The sequence below is a fragment of the Schistocerca nitens genome, chromosome 2 (assembly GCF_023898315.1).
Source record: "Schistocerca nitens isolate TAMUIC-IGC-003100 chromosome 2, iqSchNite1.1, whole genome shotgun sequence".
NCBI classification, from domain to species: Eukaryota; Metazoa; Arthropoda; class Insecta; order Orthoptera; family Acrididae; genus Schistocerca; species Schistocerca nitens.
In genome coordinates, this window is record NC_064615.1 from 717,655,859 (window position 1) to 717,674,707 (window position 18,849).

The window sequence follows — 18,849 nt, forward strand, 5'->3', positions numbered from 1 at the left end:
ATTTAGCGACGAAGCGTCATTCACCAACAGCAGTAACTTAAACCGGCATAATACGCACTATTGGGCAACGGAAAATCCACAATGGTTGCGACAAGTGGAACATCAGTGACCTTGGTGGGTTAATGTATGGTGTGGCATTATGGGAGGAAGGATAATTGGCCCCCATTTTATCTATGGCAATCTAAATAGTGCAGTGTATGCTGATTTCCTATGTAATGTTCTAACGATGTTACTACAAGATGTTTCACTGCATGACAGAATGGTGATGTACTTCCAACATGATGGATGTCCGGCAGATAGCTCGCGTGCGGTTGAAGCAGTATTGAATACCATATTTCATGACAGGTGGATTGGTCGTCGAAGCACCCTACCATGGCCCGCACGTTCACCGGATCTGACGACCCCAGATTTCTTTCAGTGGGGAAAGTTGAAGGATATTTGCTATCATGATCCACTGACAACGCCTGACAACATGCGGCAGCGCGTTGTCAATGCATGTGCGAACATTACGGGAGGCGAACGACTCGCTGTTGAGTGGAATGTGGTTACACATATTGCCAAATTCATTGAGGTTGATGGACATCATTTTGAGCATTTATTGCATTAATGTGGTATTTACAGGTAATCATGCTGTAACAGCATGCATTTTCAGAAATGATACGTACACAGGTACATGTATCACATTGGAACAATTCAAATAAAATGTTCAAATGTACCTACGTTCTGTATTTTAATTTTAAAAACCTACCTGTTACCAACTGTTCGTCTAAAATTGTGAACCATATGTTTGTGACTATTACAGCGCCATCTATCACAAAGCGAAAAAAGTGGTCCAACTAAAACATTCATATTTCTTTATGTACTACATGTATATGTAATAAAAAATGGTGGTTTCTATTTAAAAAACACAGTTGATATCCGTTTGACCTATGGCAGCGCCATCTAGCGGGCCAACCATAGCGCCATCTGGTTTCCCCCTTCAAGCTAGACAAGTTTCGTTCTTTGAAGGTTTTTCGTTTGACGCTTATTTTGTGAGATATTTGGCCCAGTCACGATCAGTGGACCACCCTGTATACACCTTACAGAATTTAAGACCAAAGTAAGATTCAAAACTGCTGCTCAGAACTCATTCAAATGTTTGCGATCTTGTGTTAGTATCATGTAAACAATGACACAGTCAAGGTTTAAAGTGTAGTTTTTTTGCTATCAAGGTAATGTGGAAACCAGTAAAAATAAATGAGAACCATTTAAACACTCACTCACACACACACACACACACACACACACACACACACACACACACACACACACACTAATTGCAACAATCTTAACATTCACAGTCATATATTTTTGAGGTGATGAAGTTTTGTGTGTTAAGTTCTCTATGGCTGCAGAAGACAAACTGAAAGAATGCCATATAAAGGCAGACACAGAAACCACAACATGGGTTAACAAGGTATATATAAAAAATTTTGTCTATTTTAAAATTTGTAACTTATTTAAAAATTGAAATTCAATGCGTGCAGATAGTAGAAAGCATTTTGTAAAAAACACTGATGATGCTGTTAACTTCAGCAAAACATGTCAGGCTAGGAAAGAAGAAAGAATTGTTTTTGCTTAAGGTAGAACTTATCCAAAGTCAAATTTTATTTGTAAGCAAACATGGACATGAGAGTGAACTTCAACCTCAATATTAACTTTTGTTCGTTATATAAGGAATGGTGTTAATGGTAAGGCCATGTGCATAGGGGATGTTCGTGTATAGTGAAGTGACTATTAGGGAACCAATTGGTAATAATTTATTTATTTTATTAACATTCTATGGCCTTCATTGGACCACTCTAGCAAACTTTATACAAAGAATTTTTCAGTTTCCTGTCAGCCCAGTACTTCTTTATTCTCTCAGATCTCATCCTTCTTTCTTCATCGGGAATCACCCTTCCTATTGCCTGTTCGTTGATTCTCATTTGCAGTCTGGTTTGTTTGTATGTGAGTTTCCTGATTTTTGTCAGTTTTGTTTCATAGGTCTTCCAGTGTAATCTGTAGTTCATCCATGTCTTCCTTGATTTCTGTAATCCACTTAATGTTGCACTTACTATTCCACAATTTTTCTATTATTCTCCTGATGAACCTGTTATCTGATGTTCTGATTAGATATCTGAAAAATGAAATGCGTTTCTTCCTGATTGTACTCATTACCTGTTCCACTTCCTTGTAGACTGTTTCATTTGTAGCTACTCTTTCTGGTACGATTAGTTGATGCACTTTCTGATGATTCTTCTCTCTATTTTGAGTATTTTGTTTATTTGTGCAGTGTTAGTTGTTTTGAAGATGGTTTCACTTGCGTAAGTTATTTCTGGTTGAGCGACTGTTTTGTAGTGTTTTAATTTTGTTGTTATTGACGATTGGTAATAATAATAATAATAATAATAATAATATAATATTATATCCACCAGTACATCAATGCAATACAGCTACATCCAAACTTATATATACAACTACAGAAATCCGTAATTATTGATACATGTTCAATTACCCGAAAGTTCCTAAATGCAATATAACATATACCGTACAGTTAAAAGGAAGTCACGCTTGATCAAGGTCCGCGTGACTTTCCATTTTTGACCCGACATAACGTCTGAGAAAAGAAAGAGAGGATAATAATAATAATTTCATGTGGCTTAATGGCAAGGTGCAAGTCTTTCAATTGGAAGCCACTTTAGCAACTTGTGTGTCCCTACTCTTTCCCAGTTATCTAACTGGGGAAGGAGATCTGCAGTTCAATGTAGAATCCAAATCACTTATTATTCCTGGTGATTCTTCAGATTGTTAAAGTATTGAAGGCTAGATTAAAGGCAGACTGAAAATTTATGTGATCCAACCAGATTCGATCCCACAACCATTTGGTTTCCAGGCACATGCTTTACCAGTAGACCAATAGGCCCCACCAGGTTAGGATGGTAGAGAGGTGGATGAAATGGTCTGTGTATTTTATGCGGGGACCTAGGCTGTGGTCAATGGTTTGGAGGCATTAGTCGAGAGCCGAGATCCTACATTATGGTGTGTGGATGGTTTTCTGATTCTGGGGAAAAAGGTAGATGGTAGGTGTGCAGAGAGTAATCAGGAAGAGTAAGGAGGTGGATATAGGAGAGCGATAGTGGGATACACTCAAGGATTTGAGCAGGATTTGGACATTATGTTTGGGTTTATGGATTGGGATCTCTGTGACAGGAATTGGATATGAGAGATACAGACAGATCGTAGACGTATTCTGTCAGGTAATCAATACAGTTCTTTCTGACAGTGGTGGAGTTTTTGTCTGCAGGAAAGGTTTTTAAATCCGAGTCTGTCTGGAGGCTGTGGATGGCTGTTGTTTCCTCCATTGAGAAGTTTGTGTTATTGGAAAGAACAGTGACACCAAGTATATAGTAAAGAATTCTTCGGAGGTAAGCAGTGGGTGGTTAGGTGAGAGTGGAGGAGGTTCGCAGTTCAAATGGGATATGAGTGGGGGTGAGACAATGTTCAATCTTGGATTCTGATTAGCATTGGTTGGACTGGAAGGTGACAAAATGTGTTTCCACTGTAGGGATAAGGAGGAGGAGAGTAAATCTTTGACAAGTAACTTTGGGGTTGGTCTGAAAGTGAGGCTAAGGATCCTACTCCTCTGGAAGTGGTATTTCACCTTCTACTCAGTGTACAAAATTTCCTATTCCATCCTTACACAATACCCATGTCCAACACACTGCCACATGGGTTGTACCATTGAGGAAGGCCCAGGTGCAAGACCTGTGCAATACACCCACCCAGCACATCCTACTCCAGTCCCATCATAGTCATAACCTATTCTATCATAGGCAGGGCCAAACATGAAAGTAACTATATCATGCTAGCTCTGCTGTAACTTCAGCACAGATTTTTATATGGGCATATCCACCAACTGGCTGTCCAGACAACTGAATAGTCACTGTCAAACTATGACCAAGATGAGAGTTGACCACTCACTGCCAGAAAACACTACTGAGCACAAAATGCTGAATTTCACTGGCTTCTTCGGAACCTGTGACACCTGTATCCTCCCCTCCATTGCCAATTTGTGTGAATTAAGTAGTTTGTTATTTTTCCTGCAACACTTCCTTCAATCCTGTAATCCTCCTGGCCTCAGGCTCTGATAGCCCCTGTCGACACACACTTCTCTTCCTGACCCACACTTAACTACTCATCTTGCAGTCACCTCTCCGTCCCCCAACCCCCCCCCCCCCCCTCCACAGTTTCCCTCTTCATCTGTTGTATCTCCTCCCTCCCCCTCAACACTTTGTCTCTCTCCTCTTTCTCCATTCCTGACACAACCCCTTATGCCAGTCAAGCTACAGTGCTGAAAAAATGTAGTCAGCTGTGACAATGTAGCCACCATTTGTGTGTGTGTGTGTGTGTGTGTGTGTGTGTGTGTGTGTGTGTGAGGGTGGGGGGGGGGGGGGGGAGCAGGCGTTAACAAGCACACATTCTTCTTATATATCTGAAGAAGGATTTATCAAAACCTAGCAGTGTTCCCAGTTTTGTTTGTGTCTATCGATGACTTAATGCACAACTATTCAGTGAGTCATTACTGTAACTCCTTGTATTGTTTATATTCTGCTGTGGACTTTCCATTACCTTGAGGTTGAGGTTGTTTCAGGTTATTCAGATCCCATCAGTTCAATTTCCTATGTTTGTGCAATTTCTTCAGCTTTAGTTTGCATTGTGTAACTAATAACTTATGGTTAGAACCCACATCTGCTCCTGCAAATGCTTTAAATTTTAAAGTCTAATTTCTAAATCTCTCTTACCATTATATACTCTATCTGAAATGTTGCAGTGTCTCCAGGTCCCTTCCACATATGCAGCCTTCTTTCATGAGTCTTAGTCCAATTGTTAGATATGATGAAATTGTTCTATGTGCAAAATTCCACCATGCAGCTTCCCCTTTCACTCCTTTCTCCTTGTTCTATTCTCTTAATACACTGACGGAAAAAAATTGCAACACAGAAAAAATAATTAATGTAGAGTAAAGAAATTTCGGGAATACATTTGTCTAGGTAATATATTTAAGTGATTAACATTGCAGGATCACAGTTTAATGTAAGAGCAAGATAAGTAATTGGAAATGTGAAATGCTGATACATTAATAACCGATGTAACGAGCAGAATGTTGAATGCAGGCATGCAAATGTGTGTGTATTGTGTACAGGTGTCAGATGTCAGTTTGTGGGCTGGAGTTCCATGCCTGTTGCACTTGGTCGTTTAGTACAGGGACAAGGCCAAGGCAACATGCCAACACTCTGTAGAGTATGTTGGGTTACAACAGCGGTATGTTGGGAAAAAATCCTGGAATGCTGTTCATGAATGGCAGCACAGCAGATCGGATCACCAGATTGACATATAAATTTGCAGCCATGGTGTGTAGGATAACTATGAGAGTGTTCCTGCTGTCATAGAAAATCGCACCTCAGACAATAACTCCAGGTGTATATCCAGTGTGTCTAGCACTGAAACAGGTTTGTTGCAGCCCCTCAATTGGCCTCCTCCTAACCAACACACTGCCATCACTGGCACCAAGGCAAAACCAGCTTTCATCAGAAAACACACCTCGCCCTCCAATCAGCTCTCACTTGACACCACTGAAGTCACAAATGGCAGTGGTTTGGGATCAGTGGAATGCACTCTACAGGATATCTGGCTCAGAGCTGTCCTTGAAGTAACCAATTTTGTCACGGTTCATTGTGTCACATTATTGCTGCCCAAATTGCTGTTTTGGATGCAGTATGATGCGCCAGAGCCATACACTAAACACGGTGGTCTTCCCATTCGGTATTGCCACGTAGCCGTCCAGAGTCTGGTCTCTTTGTGACAGCTGCCAGCAAGCGTGCATAATGGCTACATTCTTGCCAAATATTTCTGCAGTATTGTTGAAGGTGCTATTACACAAACTCATTCGAGCTCAGTGAGGTGTTGATAATGGTGGCTTTGTTGCCTTAATGGCATTCTTGACTAGCATCAACTCACCACATCCAGTCTCAGTGGTAACCAATACTCGTGACGGTTACAGCATGTATTTAAGCAAACCTGATCAACATCCTCACAGTTGCACTACTAGTGCCACTCATGCGACTGGCACGAAATATGAATAGACATCATCTTTCAAATGTCTACCAGATTTCTTTTGTGTCGCATAACTTGTTCTTGGTGTTGTGATTTTTGTTTCCATCAGTGTATTTCACCTTTTCTTCTTTTTCTGACTATTGAATGCAAATTCCCTATCACAAATAAATTTGCATCTCCCTTAATATACTGAATAATCTCCTCACAGAAGTTCTTTTCAATCTCGTCATCTGCACAGCTAGTAGGATATACACTTATATGTAAGTCATGGCTTTTTGTCTATCTTCACCACAATTACGTGTTCACTATGCTGTTCATTCCTAGTTTCCTGTGTACTATTAGACTTATTCTTGCATTACCTCTGATTATGTGTTGATAATCCTGTATTACCTGACCAAAAATTCTCTTCTTCCTGTCATCACACTTCACTAATTCTCCCCCTATGTAGCTTCAACCTTTCTGTTTTCCTTTTCAAGTTCACTAAGTTACCTACACAGTTAATGAATCCAGCATGCTGTGCTCCAAGCCATAGGGTGTTAGAATTGCCTTTTCCGATGACAACGTCCTCCTGAGTAGATGCCCTGGAAGATCCAAATTGGGGACTACTTTATCAAGAGAATGCTGCCATCTTTAAACCATATAGTAGAGCTTCAGGTGGTTCAAGTGGTTGACCTAGTAGATAGTGTCGGAAGTTCCATGCGGCTTTTCGCGGATGATGCTGTAGTATACAGAGAAGTTGCAGCATTAGAAAATTGTAGCGAAATGCAGGAAGATCTGCAGCGGATAGGCACTTGGTGCAGAGAGTGGCAACTGACCCTTAACATAGACAAATGTAATGTATTGCGAATACATATAAAGAAGGATCCTTTATTGTATGATTATATGATAGCGGAACAAACCCTGGTAGCAGTTACTTCTGTAAAATATCTGGGAGTATGCGTGTGGAACAATTTGAAGTGGAATGATCATATAAAATTAATTGTTGGTAAGGCGGATACCAGGTAGAGATTCATTGGGAGAGTCCTTAGAACATGTAGTCCATCAACAAAGGAGGTGGCTTACAAAACACTCGTTCAACCTATACTTGAGTATTGCTCATCAGTGTGGTATCCGTACCAGATCGGGTTGACGGAGGAGATAGAGAAGATCCAAATAAGAGTGGCGCGTTTCGTCACAGGGTTATTTGGTAACCGTGACAGCATTATGGAGATGTTTAGCAAACTCAAGTGGCAGACTCTGCAAGAGAGGCGCTCTGCATCGCGGTATAGCTTGCTCGCCAGGTTTCGAGAGGGTGCGTTTCTGGATGAGGTATCGAATATATTGCTTCCCCCTACTTATACCTCCCAAGGAGATCACGAATGTAAAATTAGAGAGATTCGAGCGCGCACGGAGGCTTTCAGACAGTCGTTCTTCCCGCGAACCATACGCGACTGGAACAGAAAAGGGAGGTAATGACAGTGGCACGTAAAGGGCCCTCCACCACACACTGTTGGGTGGCTTGCGGAGTATAAATGTAGATGTAGATGTCGGTCCTCGGGAAATATTACTGATGTAGTTTCCCCTTGCTGTCAGACATTTGCTGTACCAACATAGCAGGCCCAATTTCATTAAAGTTACAAAGCCATATAAGCCAGTCATCCAGACCATTACCCCTGCTATTCCTGAAAAGGCTCCTGCCCCCTTCAAGAAATCTGACATCTCCTAACCTCTGCACAGAAACCCCCTCTGGTGTGGTAGCACCTACAATATGGTTATCCATATTATTTATATGTATAAGTCACCACACTAAGTTAAGGTTTATTTATTAGGGGCTAAGACTGAAGTCAACTGTTTAAACATTTATGATATGTCAGATAAGTGTTCCTCAGCCGTTGTAAAGTGTTAAGATTGTCATATTTTTACCTTGCTATCTTGGCCATATTAACAACAAATAAAACTATAACTGATTGTGAATGTTGTCCATTTTTTCAATTAAGTAAATTCTTTGATAATATTTCTCCAGATCTTGTTCTATTGTAAAATTTTGTAAGTCAGAAAACAATTTTGATGTCCATTTTCTAAGATTTGTTTAGTCCCATCTCGTTTTACATTTGTTTTTATTCTGCCTATCAGAAGTGGTGATTAACTTACTTTATGATATGACACTATGTGTTAAAAGAGAGCAAATGGTAACTTTTTAAGATATAACAGTGTCTATGATACATCACTTACTGGATCAGTTGATAAGTATCAGACTTCAAACCAAATGGCTAAAAATTTCATTTTCATTTGAGTATCACATTAAGTGCCAGATGGAAATGCCTCCTCTTGGCTGTTGTGTGTAAATGAAAAAAGAAGAAAGTCAGATTGTGCTGTGGTATTAGTTCCACATAAACCTAGGTTTCCATAACTGCTTTCCTGCCCATTTTTGGGAGCAAAATCAGGGAATGAGAAAGGTTAAGGTACCAATGTTGAAATCAGCAAAATTTACCTGTGAAAATACTCACGAGAGGAATAAATGCAGAGATACTGAAAAAAAGGTAAAGTGACAGGCAAAGTACCAAATTAAAGTGAATATATGATGGGGTACAACTATTGAGACACAATGTTATATTAGTATTTCTGTAGCTTTTTAAGTTCAGGCTCTTGCATTCCATTGTTTGCTACTACATCCCCTGAGAGGTTTCTTACATTAACCTTGAAGCAGCCTGTGGTACCACAAGGTTGAGTTTAGAGTTTATCTCTTAACAATCAAAAACCTTTGCCAAATATTGATGTCTTATCAGCTTGCACATTAACCTTCTTTTTAAAATTATTGACTGATTAGGATTTAAGAAACTACATTTATGTATAATTCAATATCTGTTTTAGGATTGGAGGTGAATCTTTGGCTGTAGCACAAAACAACTATGCCGTCTTGTGGTTTAAAGGAAAAGAACTTAATATGGTTTTTGGACTACAGATGAGTTTTGCTAGAGTTGGTTCTACAGTTAATTTTAATGTGATGGAGCCATTGTATTCCTGGGTTAATCAGTACTACAAAGGCTACATGTGTATTGGTGTTGTACTCTTCATTGGTGAGAATTTGTATTAAATTTCTTTTTTCATATTTGTGATTTTTCGTGATTTATTTCATTTTAGTTTGTTAAAATATAGTAGTTTTACATATTTGGTGTTTCAAAATATTCTCTCTTATTTCAATTTTCTCACTGACTTACCTGTACAGCAGTGTCACAGTTTTAAAAAAAAACCTGGTGTTGTACTTTGTCTCTTTGATGTTCAATCATAGAAGTGAGAGGATAACTAAGGCGTCTGAGAGTGATTGTACAGTGGTAGAATGCAGGATCAGTTTTTGAAAGGAATAGATTTTATTTTTTGACTGATATCCAGATTTGTTATTCCTTTCGACTTCTCCAAAAATGGATGGACTGATTTCCAGTCAATTTGCAGCCGTGTCTGTTAGGAGGAAAACTTGTGTTTTGTCCTTAGTGGCCTTTTTGCTATCACTACCTTGATCAACCAAAGAAAAGAGTGAAAAGAGTAGACTAAGATATAGGTAGTTGCGTATGTAGCTATCATGAAACACAGACCAGAGAAGCAAATTAGTAAGCCTTTGAGAACACTGCATGGTAAACTTGGTTAGTTGATGCATTTATTATGTATTTATCGGAACATTAGCATGACATACACAAGAATGTTGAATTTAGCTGCCAGCAGAACTTATAGAGGATAATGACAGGCTGCATAGAATGAATTGGACATAAATAGATAAGAAAATAAAATCCTTGAAACACCACAAAATATACTGAACACATTAACAGAAGCGTAGTCAAAGATTAGCTCACAAATCTGCAGAGTGAAGTCAGAGAACACTGAGGAAAAGATTGTTATTCCAACAGGCAAAGAGGTGCACTTATATTAGGTTTATAGTGACAGTTGTGTGGGGCTATGCAAAGCATAGTTTGGATACACCAACTCTGTCCCCATCTTAATTCATTTATTTAATGTGGTTATAATGCAGAATTAATGAAACCTTTGAACATTTACTGAATTTTCCATCCATATTTGGCAGAACCTGATAATAATATTAAAGAATCTCTTGGTAGTCTTAAAGCCTGGTGCAAAATTCCATATCTTGCCAACATTTCAGACTATCTTTACTATTATTCAATAATAAAGACAAAATGCAACCCTTGTCACAGAGTGGTATTTATAAAGTCACTTGCAAACATTGTAAAAAAGTGTATGTAGGTCAGTTAGGAAGAGCTGTGGCAGTAAAGCTACATGAACATGAGAAATGCTGGCAATTAAAGGAGAAAGATTCGAACTTTGCTGATTATCTTCTAGCAAAGAACCATATATATGATGTAGAATATGAACTTTTACACCCTGTCAAAAAAAGCAGAGAGATGATGCTACTGGAAATAATGGAAATTACAAACATGGCACAGAATGCCAGTCAAGTACTAAATGATCAGACTCAGTTTCCAGTATCTCACTTGTTAAATCAAGTTTTCATTCCAAATACTAAATTGAAACTGTAAATTCATTTTATTTCTCATCATTTGTTATATGTATTTCCTCATAAAAACTTTGCTCACCCCCTTCTTTTAGGTAATGTAATTATTGTAATACTTTTCTAATTTATCCTATGTAAACACTTTGTCACTTTTGTATTTTCTGTACAAATAGTGGCTGTGTAAGTCATACATCGTGTTTATCTGTGTTTGCGACATTCAGTGGTCACCAGAAGATAGCATGACAAGCTGAAAGCCTGGTTGGTAGACAATAAATACAATTATGCAGAACATTAGGGAGTGTTTTCCTCTTCAATATTATTGAAATCCTTGAATATAATTACACTGGAAAAAGATTACTTTGCGGAATTTTTTATTTATTTTTTTGTAACACTGTATTTTGTATATCACCTTTGTATTAATTTCTGTAGGCATTCCCTCCTATTTGCAATTGTCCTGAATGCTCTGAAGAAAGAAATTTGTTCAGATGTAATTGCGTAATTGGTATCATCTCAACAGTGTGGCTAGATAAGGTACTTGAGCGGTCAGTGCCCTGCATTCATGAAATACTGCTTTATCAATGACTAAGTAATGCTTTTTGAATTTCCCAAGACAGCAAAGAGTCACAGTTATGAGCTATCTTTTCTGTCACATAGAGGACTTTTTGTAGTTGCGAAGTGCAGGAAAATTACGTACGAATGTCTTTAGTTTCCAGAATGAATTTTCTCTCTACAGCAGAGTGTGTGCTGATTTAAAACTTCGTGGCAGATTAAAATTGTGTGCCGGACTGGGGACTTGAATGTAGGTCCTATGCCTTTTGCGGGAAAATGTTCTACCAACTGAGCAATTGAAGCACAGCTCACAGTCCGCCCTCACAACTTTACTTTGCGTCAGTGTCTGGTCTCCTACCTTCCAAACTTCACAAAAGTTGTGTTGGAGTATCATTTCTTCCAGGATTTCTCGTCCTGCAAGGTATGCAGGAGACCTACTATGACATTCAGAAGGTAGGACATGAGATACTGACAGATGTAAAGCTATGATTTTAAGTATATCTGCTAAGATACTCTAACTTAGAGAACTCAGCAGTATTCTCATTTTTAACTTTGTGTACTACAGGCTTATTTTGTGTTGTATCTAATGAGATATTGAGGATTTAATCTTTAGACTTGAATGTGCAACACTAAACTACTGTTACCTCCTCATTTTATCTTTATTCAGCCAGAATTAGTTTGATCAAAAGAAAAAACTGAAACTGAGGATCATATTATTAAGACTGAGAAATCTGCTTCAGTTGCAAATGATATTTTTTTATATTACAGTATCAGTTACAGCCGAAGCTGATCTCTGTCATATCAGTATGCCATTATTGTTTATTTACCTTGTTGATGTACTTACCATTGACCTCTCACCTCTTCACGAAATTGTAATTTCAAGCTTGAGTTGCTGTGATATTTAGTTGGTAGTGGAAAGACCTCAGTTACAATGAACATGAGTCATACTTCATAATTCTGAACACCACTAATATCAAAGTCTTGCACACACAAGGTAATTTCAAAACTAAAATGATATTTGTCATGTTTGATCCAGGAAAAAGTACACAATGTTTCCTTCTTTAGTGACCTGGTATATTTATGCTCCATGCATTTTAGCTCATTCACTTTTAGAGGGGACTCCAAAGAGCAGAGTAAAGAATCTCCACCCCCCCCCCCCCCATGTTGAGTGCCTTGAGAGGGGGATGATGTATGGAGAGTAAGCTTTGTCACCAAAATGTAGTGTTAGAAATGACACAAATCATACACAGAAGTAACAAAAACTAAGATGTTTCATATAAACTTGATAAAGTAATATTTTGTACATATTTCTTTGTCATAAATATCCTGTTTCACTGGTATGTGAGTAGAGTTCCAGTTTTACTTTGCGTACTGTTACAGATTCCTGTTGACACATTCATTCTGCACTCACCCATACTATTTTGTCCAAACTAAGCAGTTGTTGGTGTGATATATCAAGTGTGTGTTGTACATTATCTTTTGCCTCTGAATGATATGTCTCTTGGATGATCTCAGCAGAGTATACTTTGTTACAAAACTGTTGGACAGATCAAAACTGTTAATAAAAGCATTTCCTGTGAACAGCGAAGAACCAGGTTTTAACATGTAATGATAGTGTCCCAGTAGGATCACTTCTTTACTCTTATGCCTTGCTTAATTCATACCTTCTAAACAAAGATTTGTGTATGCACTGTACTGTGGTGTTTTACCTGCTGATGTTTTTGGGAACAATATTACTGCATAATTGTTCAAGAAACGAGGAGGTATGAGTACTAGCCTTGGGAAATATTTCTTGAAATTTGTTTAAACCTACTATTTTGTTGCATCACAATGTGATGTGAACATGTAAAAATATTTACTGCCAACATCCAAACTTTGAGTAACTTCAGACATTTTCTGTCATGCATCATAGACATATTGCGTGATATTGCTGTTCCAGAACTTATGCTCTCCTGGGTGTAAAAATAGATACAATTTAAATAGAAATTTATACATGATGTACAATTAATAAGTATTGATAGAAAATAATTTGCTGTATTTTTTAAACATGTTATATATATACAGGATGTCCCAAAATAATGAATACACTGTTTGAAACTGAATATTTCTTTAATTAAAGGAGATAGAAATATAATACAGTGTTTGTGGTGTACCCTATGGTCCAACTAAAGATGGTAAATGATCAAAATGATCTCCTTCCGCTGAGTTACACCATTGACAACAACTTATAATAGACTGACATGCTAATTGTTCCTAATGGAATAGAATCACAAGTTTGCTCAATTTGCTCATTAAGGGCATCCAGTGTTTGTGGTCTTGAGAGTACCCCATAAAAATAGGTCTAGGAAATAAATAAGGAGATCGTTGTATCAGTCTGATACAGAATGTGCGTACCCATAATTATAATGGTTAATTGCTCTGTTAAGTTTAAAGAAAGATCGCTTCATCCGACCAGAGCATTAGATCTTGAAACCTAACTCTTCTTCACATCTCTTAGTGATCCTTTCACAAAATTCACTTCGCCTATCGGGATCATCCTCTTTAACAGCATGGAAATGTATTGGACTGTAAACTTAAATTTCTGAGCCCGGAAAATTATATTAATACTGCTTTTGCAGATTCCACCCTCACTAGAGCATTACCTCACAGGTTTTTCGGATATTGTGTGTATGCCTGGATCACTGCATCAATACTTTCCTTGTCTGTAGAATGTCTCTTTCTTCTGCAATCCTCTTATCCTGTCCCGTTCTTTCGATGTCAAACTTATCTCGGATTCTTTTAACTGTTACCCTTGTTGGTGGTGTTCCAAATTCAACCCTCACTCACATTCTGTGTTTTCCAGTAAAACTTTAGCACCCATTTCCATTGATCCAATGATGTCATGTTTGTTTACAATTCTGAAACAAAAGAAAGTGTTTTTACATTTTTCACCGCTTTCTGAATTATTACCCACAAAACTGTACTTCTGTCTCCTTCAATTAAAGAGATATTCAGTTTTAGAGTGTGTATACATTATTTTGGGATACTCCGTATTGGTTAAATATTAGAATTATTGAAATATCTCAATATTGAAACTTTGTGCTTAGATTAAGACTGTTTATCAGATGATAGTTCGAACTCGCACCCTTGACATTCACAAGCAGTCCTCTGGCAGTCGGATTTATCCACACACACTTCACAGCATGACTCAAAACAGTTTCAGTTGCAGTGCGCTATGTAATTTTAACCTCTCAGAAAGTTTCACTACACCATACCCTCCACTTCAAAGTGAAGTCAGTGTCCTTACATCTACTAATTGTTTGATGAACACTCTATGTAATAAAATACAATATTATTTTACTTCTATGACTTGCCAATAACAGTTAATATTTTAACTCCATTTTTATTTTTCTCTGTGGTAGTAAATACCTATAGAAAGAAGAAATGGATTAGATAAATGTAGTTTGTGCATGCTGAAATAAGAGGAGATGGGGGAGGGATTGAGGTTCAACAAGTTCATGTGACACAGGAAGGTACAAAAAATAATATGTGTAGAAACATAAGACTGAAGGATGAAGGGTGATCAATTTGAAGATCTAGGAATAATTATATCAGCAGGAAAAGTGTGTAAACCTGAGATGCAGCAACAACAATCCGTGCACTCATGTAACTGTGTGTTGTGCATGAACAAAACCATTGATGGAGTGATTCACAAGACAGAGCATGTCCGATTTGGAAGGTGATGGATAAAACACAGGAAAGAAGATAGAGAAAAGGAGAGACACTGATTAAAGTAATGCGTTGGAGAATAGTAGTGAATAGTAACAAAAGAAAACAGCGTAGGGTTGTGGGATGGAACAAAAGCCATTAGGCAGAATATTGAATGGAAAGTCCAGAATGTAATAGCAACAATACAACAATAAGGTAAAAGAATAGATTGCTACCCACTATATAGAGGAGATGCAGACAGGCACAATGAAAATACTGCTGTTTATTTAAGCTTTTGGCCAAAAGATGCACATGCGCACGCGCGCGCACACACACACACACACACACACACACACTCTCTCTCTCTCTCTCTCTCTCTCTCTCTCTCTCTCTACCACTGTCTCTGGACATGTAGTGCTGCTTGTGAAAGCACGCAGGGATGTGATGGTTACAGGCTAGGACTGCTAGGTGCAGTCAGGTGGTTGCATGGGGGGAGGGGGGATAGAAGTAAGGAGGGGGGAAAAGACTAGAAGACTATCTAGTACTGGAGTGGTAGAAGAGAAGGGTATAGGTAGGTGGAGGACAGGGTCTAGCAAAGTTTGAGGCTGGAGGTATTGCAGGAGTGTAGGATGTATTGTAGGGAGGGCTCTCACGTGCGCAATTTGGAAAAACTGTTGTTGGTAGGAAGGAGCGAGGTAGTGAAGGTTGCGAAGCTGTCATTCAAGTGAAGCACATTGTGTTGGGCAACTGGGTGGTCCAGCTGTGTAAGCAATTAGTATATGTTGGCAAGAGTTGAAGGAAATCCTTCACACTGGTAGTTTCAGTAGGGGGTAAAGTGAGAGGTGGGGAAACTCATTTTCTCCTTCCAGCCTCCACCTTGTACACTCTACAGATTAATTTTCTGTTTTCAAATGACTGCTGTTACCTAGGTTTCAAAAATAACTTTGATCAAAACTACGAATAAATTGTAACTGTTTCAGTAAGAGAACTTTCTGTCCTTTGTTGAGATCACTTATTTTGCCACTGCATAATTTCTTAGTGTTGTATGTGAGATTATGATGTTTAAAGTTCATTATAAAACATCTTCAATATTTTTGTACATTTTCAGCATCAGTAACTTGCATAATGTCCCTCGTCTCTGCTATTATTCTGGCATACTTGGATAGACGAGCTGAAAGGATCCTAAAGAGAACGATGGTCCAGGATGGAGAAGTGGTGAGAATAACAGATGTCAAAGATTTTCCTGCCATATTCTGGATGATTGCCATTATCTGCATTGCATACTATGTGGCCATATTTCCTTTCATCGCACTTGGAAAGTATGTCCTGCGGTTCCTAGATTTTGTTAAGATTTTTTTTATGTTCTGTATTGTTTTATGTCAGTACTGCACTGAGTTTCTTCTTTTATTTTTTTCTACAATTTTGATTTTAAGCCAAGCTTTTTTTTTATTTTATTTTGCTGATGAGCTGGTGCCAGCTACATATGCAGTTAACTTTAGTTTCAAACAGCGCAAGATGCTACAATGAGCCACCTAGTTGTTGGTAGTGTTAGACCGTCTGAAAATAGATATCCATATTTCATAATAAAGGTTCTCTTATTTTGAAGAAACATTAAACTAGGGAATTGTCTTAGTGCCTAATTGCTTCTGTCATACAATTATATATAATATGACAGTCTTATTGAACTGACAGTTGGGATATTCTCTCGAGGAACCAACTTCACAGATGACAATTTGCTCTGGCATAATATTGAAAAAATTGTACTGAAATGTCTGCCAGATAAGATCACTTGACTTTATGTACATGTTGTATCTGGGTTTCAGTAACTAAGGATGTCTTGACCAGGTTCATACCGTTGTTATGTTAACAGTATCAAGTGCCTGCTATACTTTTTCTTTCACATTGCTCATTAAATTAATAAGTCTTGTAATAATGTATGCAGAGACACTGGTCTTCCTTTGCTTTGATAATTGATTTGACAAAGCCCGGTTATATGTTGACTGCATGGACTTTAATTGAACTTTACGTGTTTAGTACGTTTTTAGGAACTACTACCTTTTTAAAATATGTTTTACGTACTTCCTAACAACAAATGTATGTGTGAAAGTGCGCCTTATACATGCACAGTGATAACTTTCATTTCTTAAGTAAATAGTTGACAAATTTTAAGCCAGTATTCCTGCAAAATTAAACTACCTCTGCATAGTCTATTTCTTGAGCTGTTAAGACAGTATTCCAAATAAAAGGGCTGTTAAAATTCTGTAATATTGTAACATCATGGACAATACAGGGTGTTTCAAAATTCTTGTTATGGACCTCTGAAGCCTTGTACTCACCTGGCATCTAAATTGTGCAACATTCGATGTGGACAGTATCCATATCGCAAGATTAACAAAGACCAAAAAATGTTGACTGGTGGAAAAAAATTTGTGCAGTCGCAGATTTTTGTACATTGGTAGGGGGAGTGTCATGAACTGCATACTAAACATCCTAAGTGGGGGGGGGGGGTGTATTTAAAGGTATTTTTTTAGGTGTTTCATGATTATCTAGAAAACCGCGGCCTCTAGCAAAAATGAAGAAGAAATATTGTTTATACAATATGTAAGTGCAATAGAACCATATTTAGGAATACATTGTTTTCTGAGGGTGTAATGGGGGAAAGCCGTGGGGGGGGGGGGGGTCGCCAGATTATAGATTATGGTCATGCACTTCCATCTTATGTAAGTCTGCAAAAAGAAGAGAGCAAGCATGTGAGTCCCCATTCTCTCTACAGCACTGGGTTACATATAGCAACTATGGGGTATGAAACTTTGGGAAGATTAAAACTGTATGCTACATTGAGATTTGAACTTGGGACCTGTGCCTTTCGCAGGCCAGCACTCTACTGGCTGAGCTACCTAGCTACCCAAGCATAATTCATGACATTCCCTCACAGGTTTACTTCCACCAGTATTTCATCTCCAACCTTCCAAATTGGTCTCGGTCTGGCCCACAGTTTTGATGTGCCAGGAAGTTTCATATCAGTACACACTCCACTGCAGATTGAAAATTTCATTTTGGGACTACAGGGTATTTCCAAATTTATACCGGTACTTCCATAGCTCCTCTTGTGAATCATTAGTGACGCAGTGTGCAGAACTTTCCCAGGGGGAGTTGTTTATATTCAACAAAGTGTGTTAAAACTACATTGGATACAAATAAGAGTTGCTAATAATGCAAATGCAAGAAACGCATGTGGGCAGACACTACGTACATCTCTGCACATTGTTCTACACTGCTACAGTGGAAATTGATTTGGAAAAGCCTCAGCTTAGACACCCTGTCGGGCAGTTGTAGTGTTTTTCCAGGAGAGGTGACTTCCTCCACTATGAGCACTGTCCATGCAATTTACAGACAGACTATACCCTCCCAACATTTTGTGTTCATTTCTGTTACGGAAGTAGGCAAAATAACTTAACTGAGCCTATGTTTGTGTAATATAGTTCTTTTCACTTTATTGAGTGAGTGCTGTACTTGTGCTGCTTGATACCTTCCTGATATAATAACTGCTTCATGGGTTCACAGGCATTGTGCCATTATAGTGTTGTACAAGCTGCACAGTATTTCAAGGAGACAGCTGCTCATCATCTTCAGGTGCCTGCTGATGTGTTGCTGCAGAGTCTCACCAATATATTACGCTGACTCACTAGAAAAACGCAGGTGCCAAGGGGTGGGCCTGTAACATCATCGTAGATGAATCATAGAGCATGACGACATCCAATGCTCCCAGCTGGAGAAATGGGCCCCAGTCTTTGCATGTGCAACTCCTTAGACTCTGATTCTCCATCTGTGTTGACTCGGATTCATTCATCTGCAGCTGATGATGCCTTAGTAGGGCCAGTGCTGGTTCCCATGCCTTGTTGAGTTGAAATCCAAAGTTTCTATTAATCAGGTCGTTACACATATTTCATCTGCTTCTTTAATGCTGGATTCCCAATATG

General features: G+C 38.4%; 1 protein-coding gene across 2 annotated transcripts in view; it reads left to right on the forward strand.

The window, feature by feature from the left end:
• The window catches only part of LOC126236894 (major facilitator superfamily domain-containing protein 1-like), a 130,643-nt gene that overhangs the window by 39,772 nt on the left and 72,022 nt on the right, over positions 1-18,849 (forward strand). For both annotated transcript variants that reach the window (XM_049946534.1, XM_049946535.1), the window contains exons 5-6: positions 8,986-9,191; positions 15,978-16,188. In XM_049946534.1, coding sequence (XP_049802491.1) covers positions 8,986-9,191; positions 15,978-16,188 — 417 coding nt within the window. The remainder of the gene's footprint in view (positions 1-8,985; positions 9,192-15,977; positions 16,189-18,849) is intronic.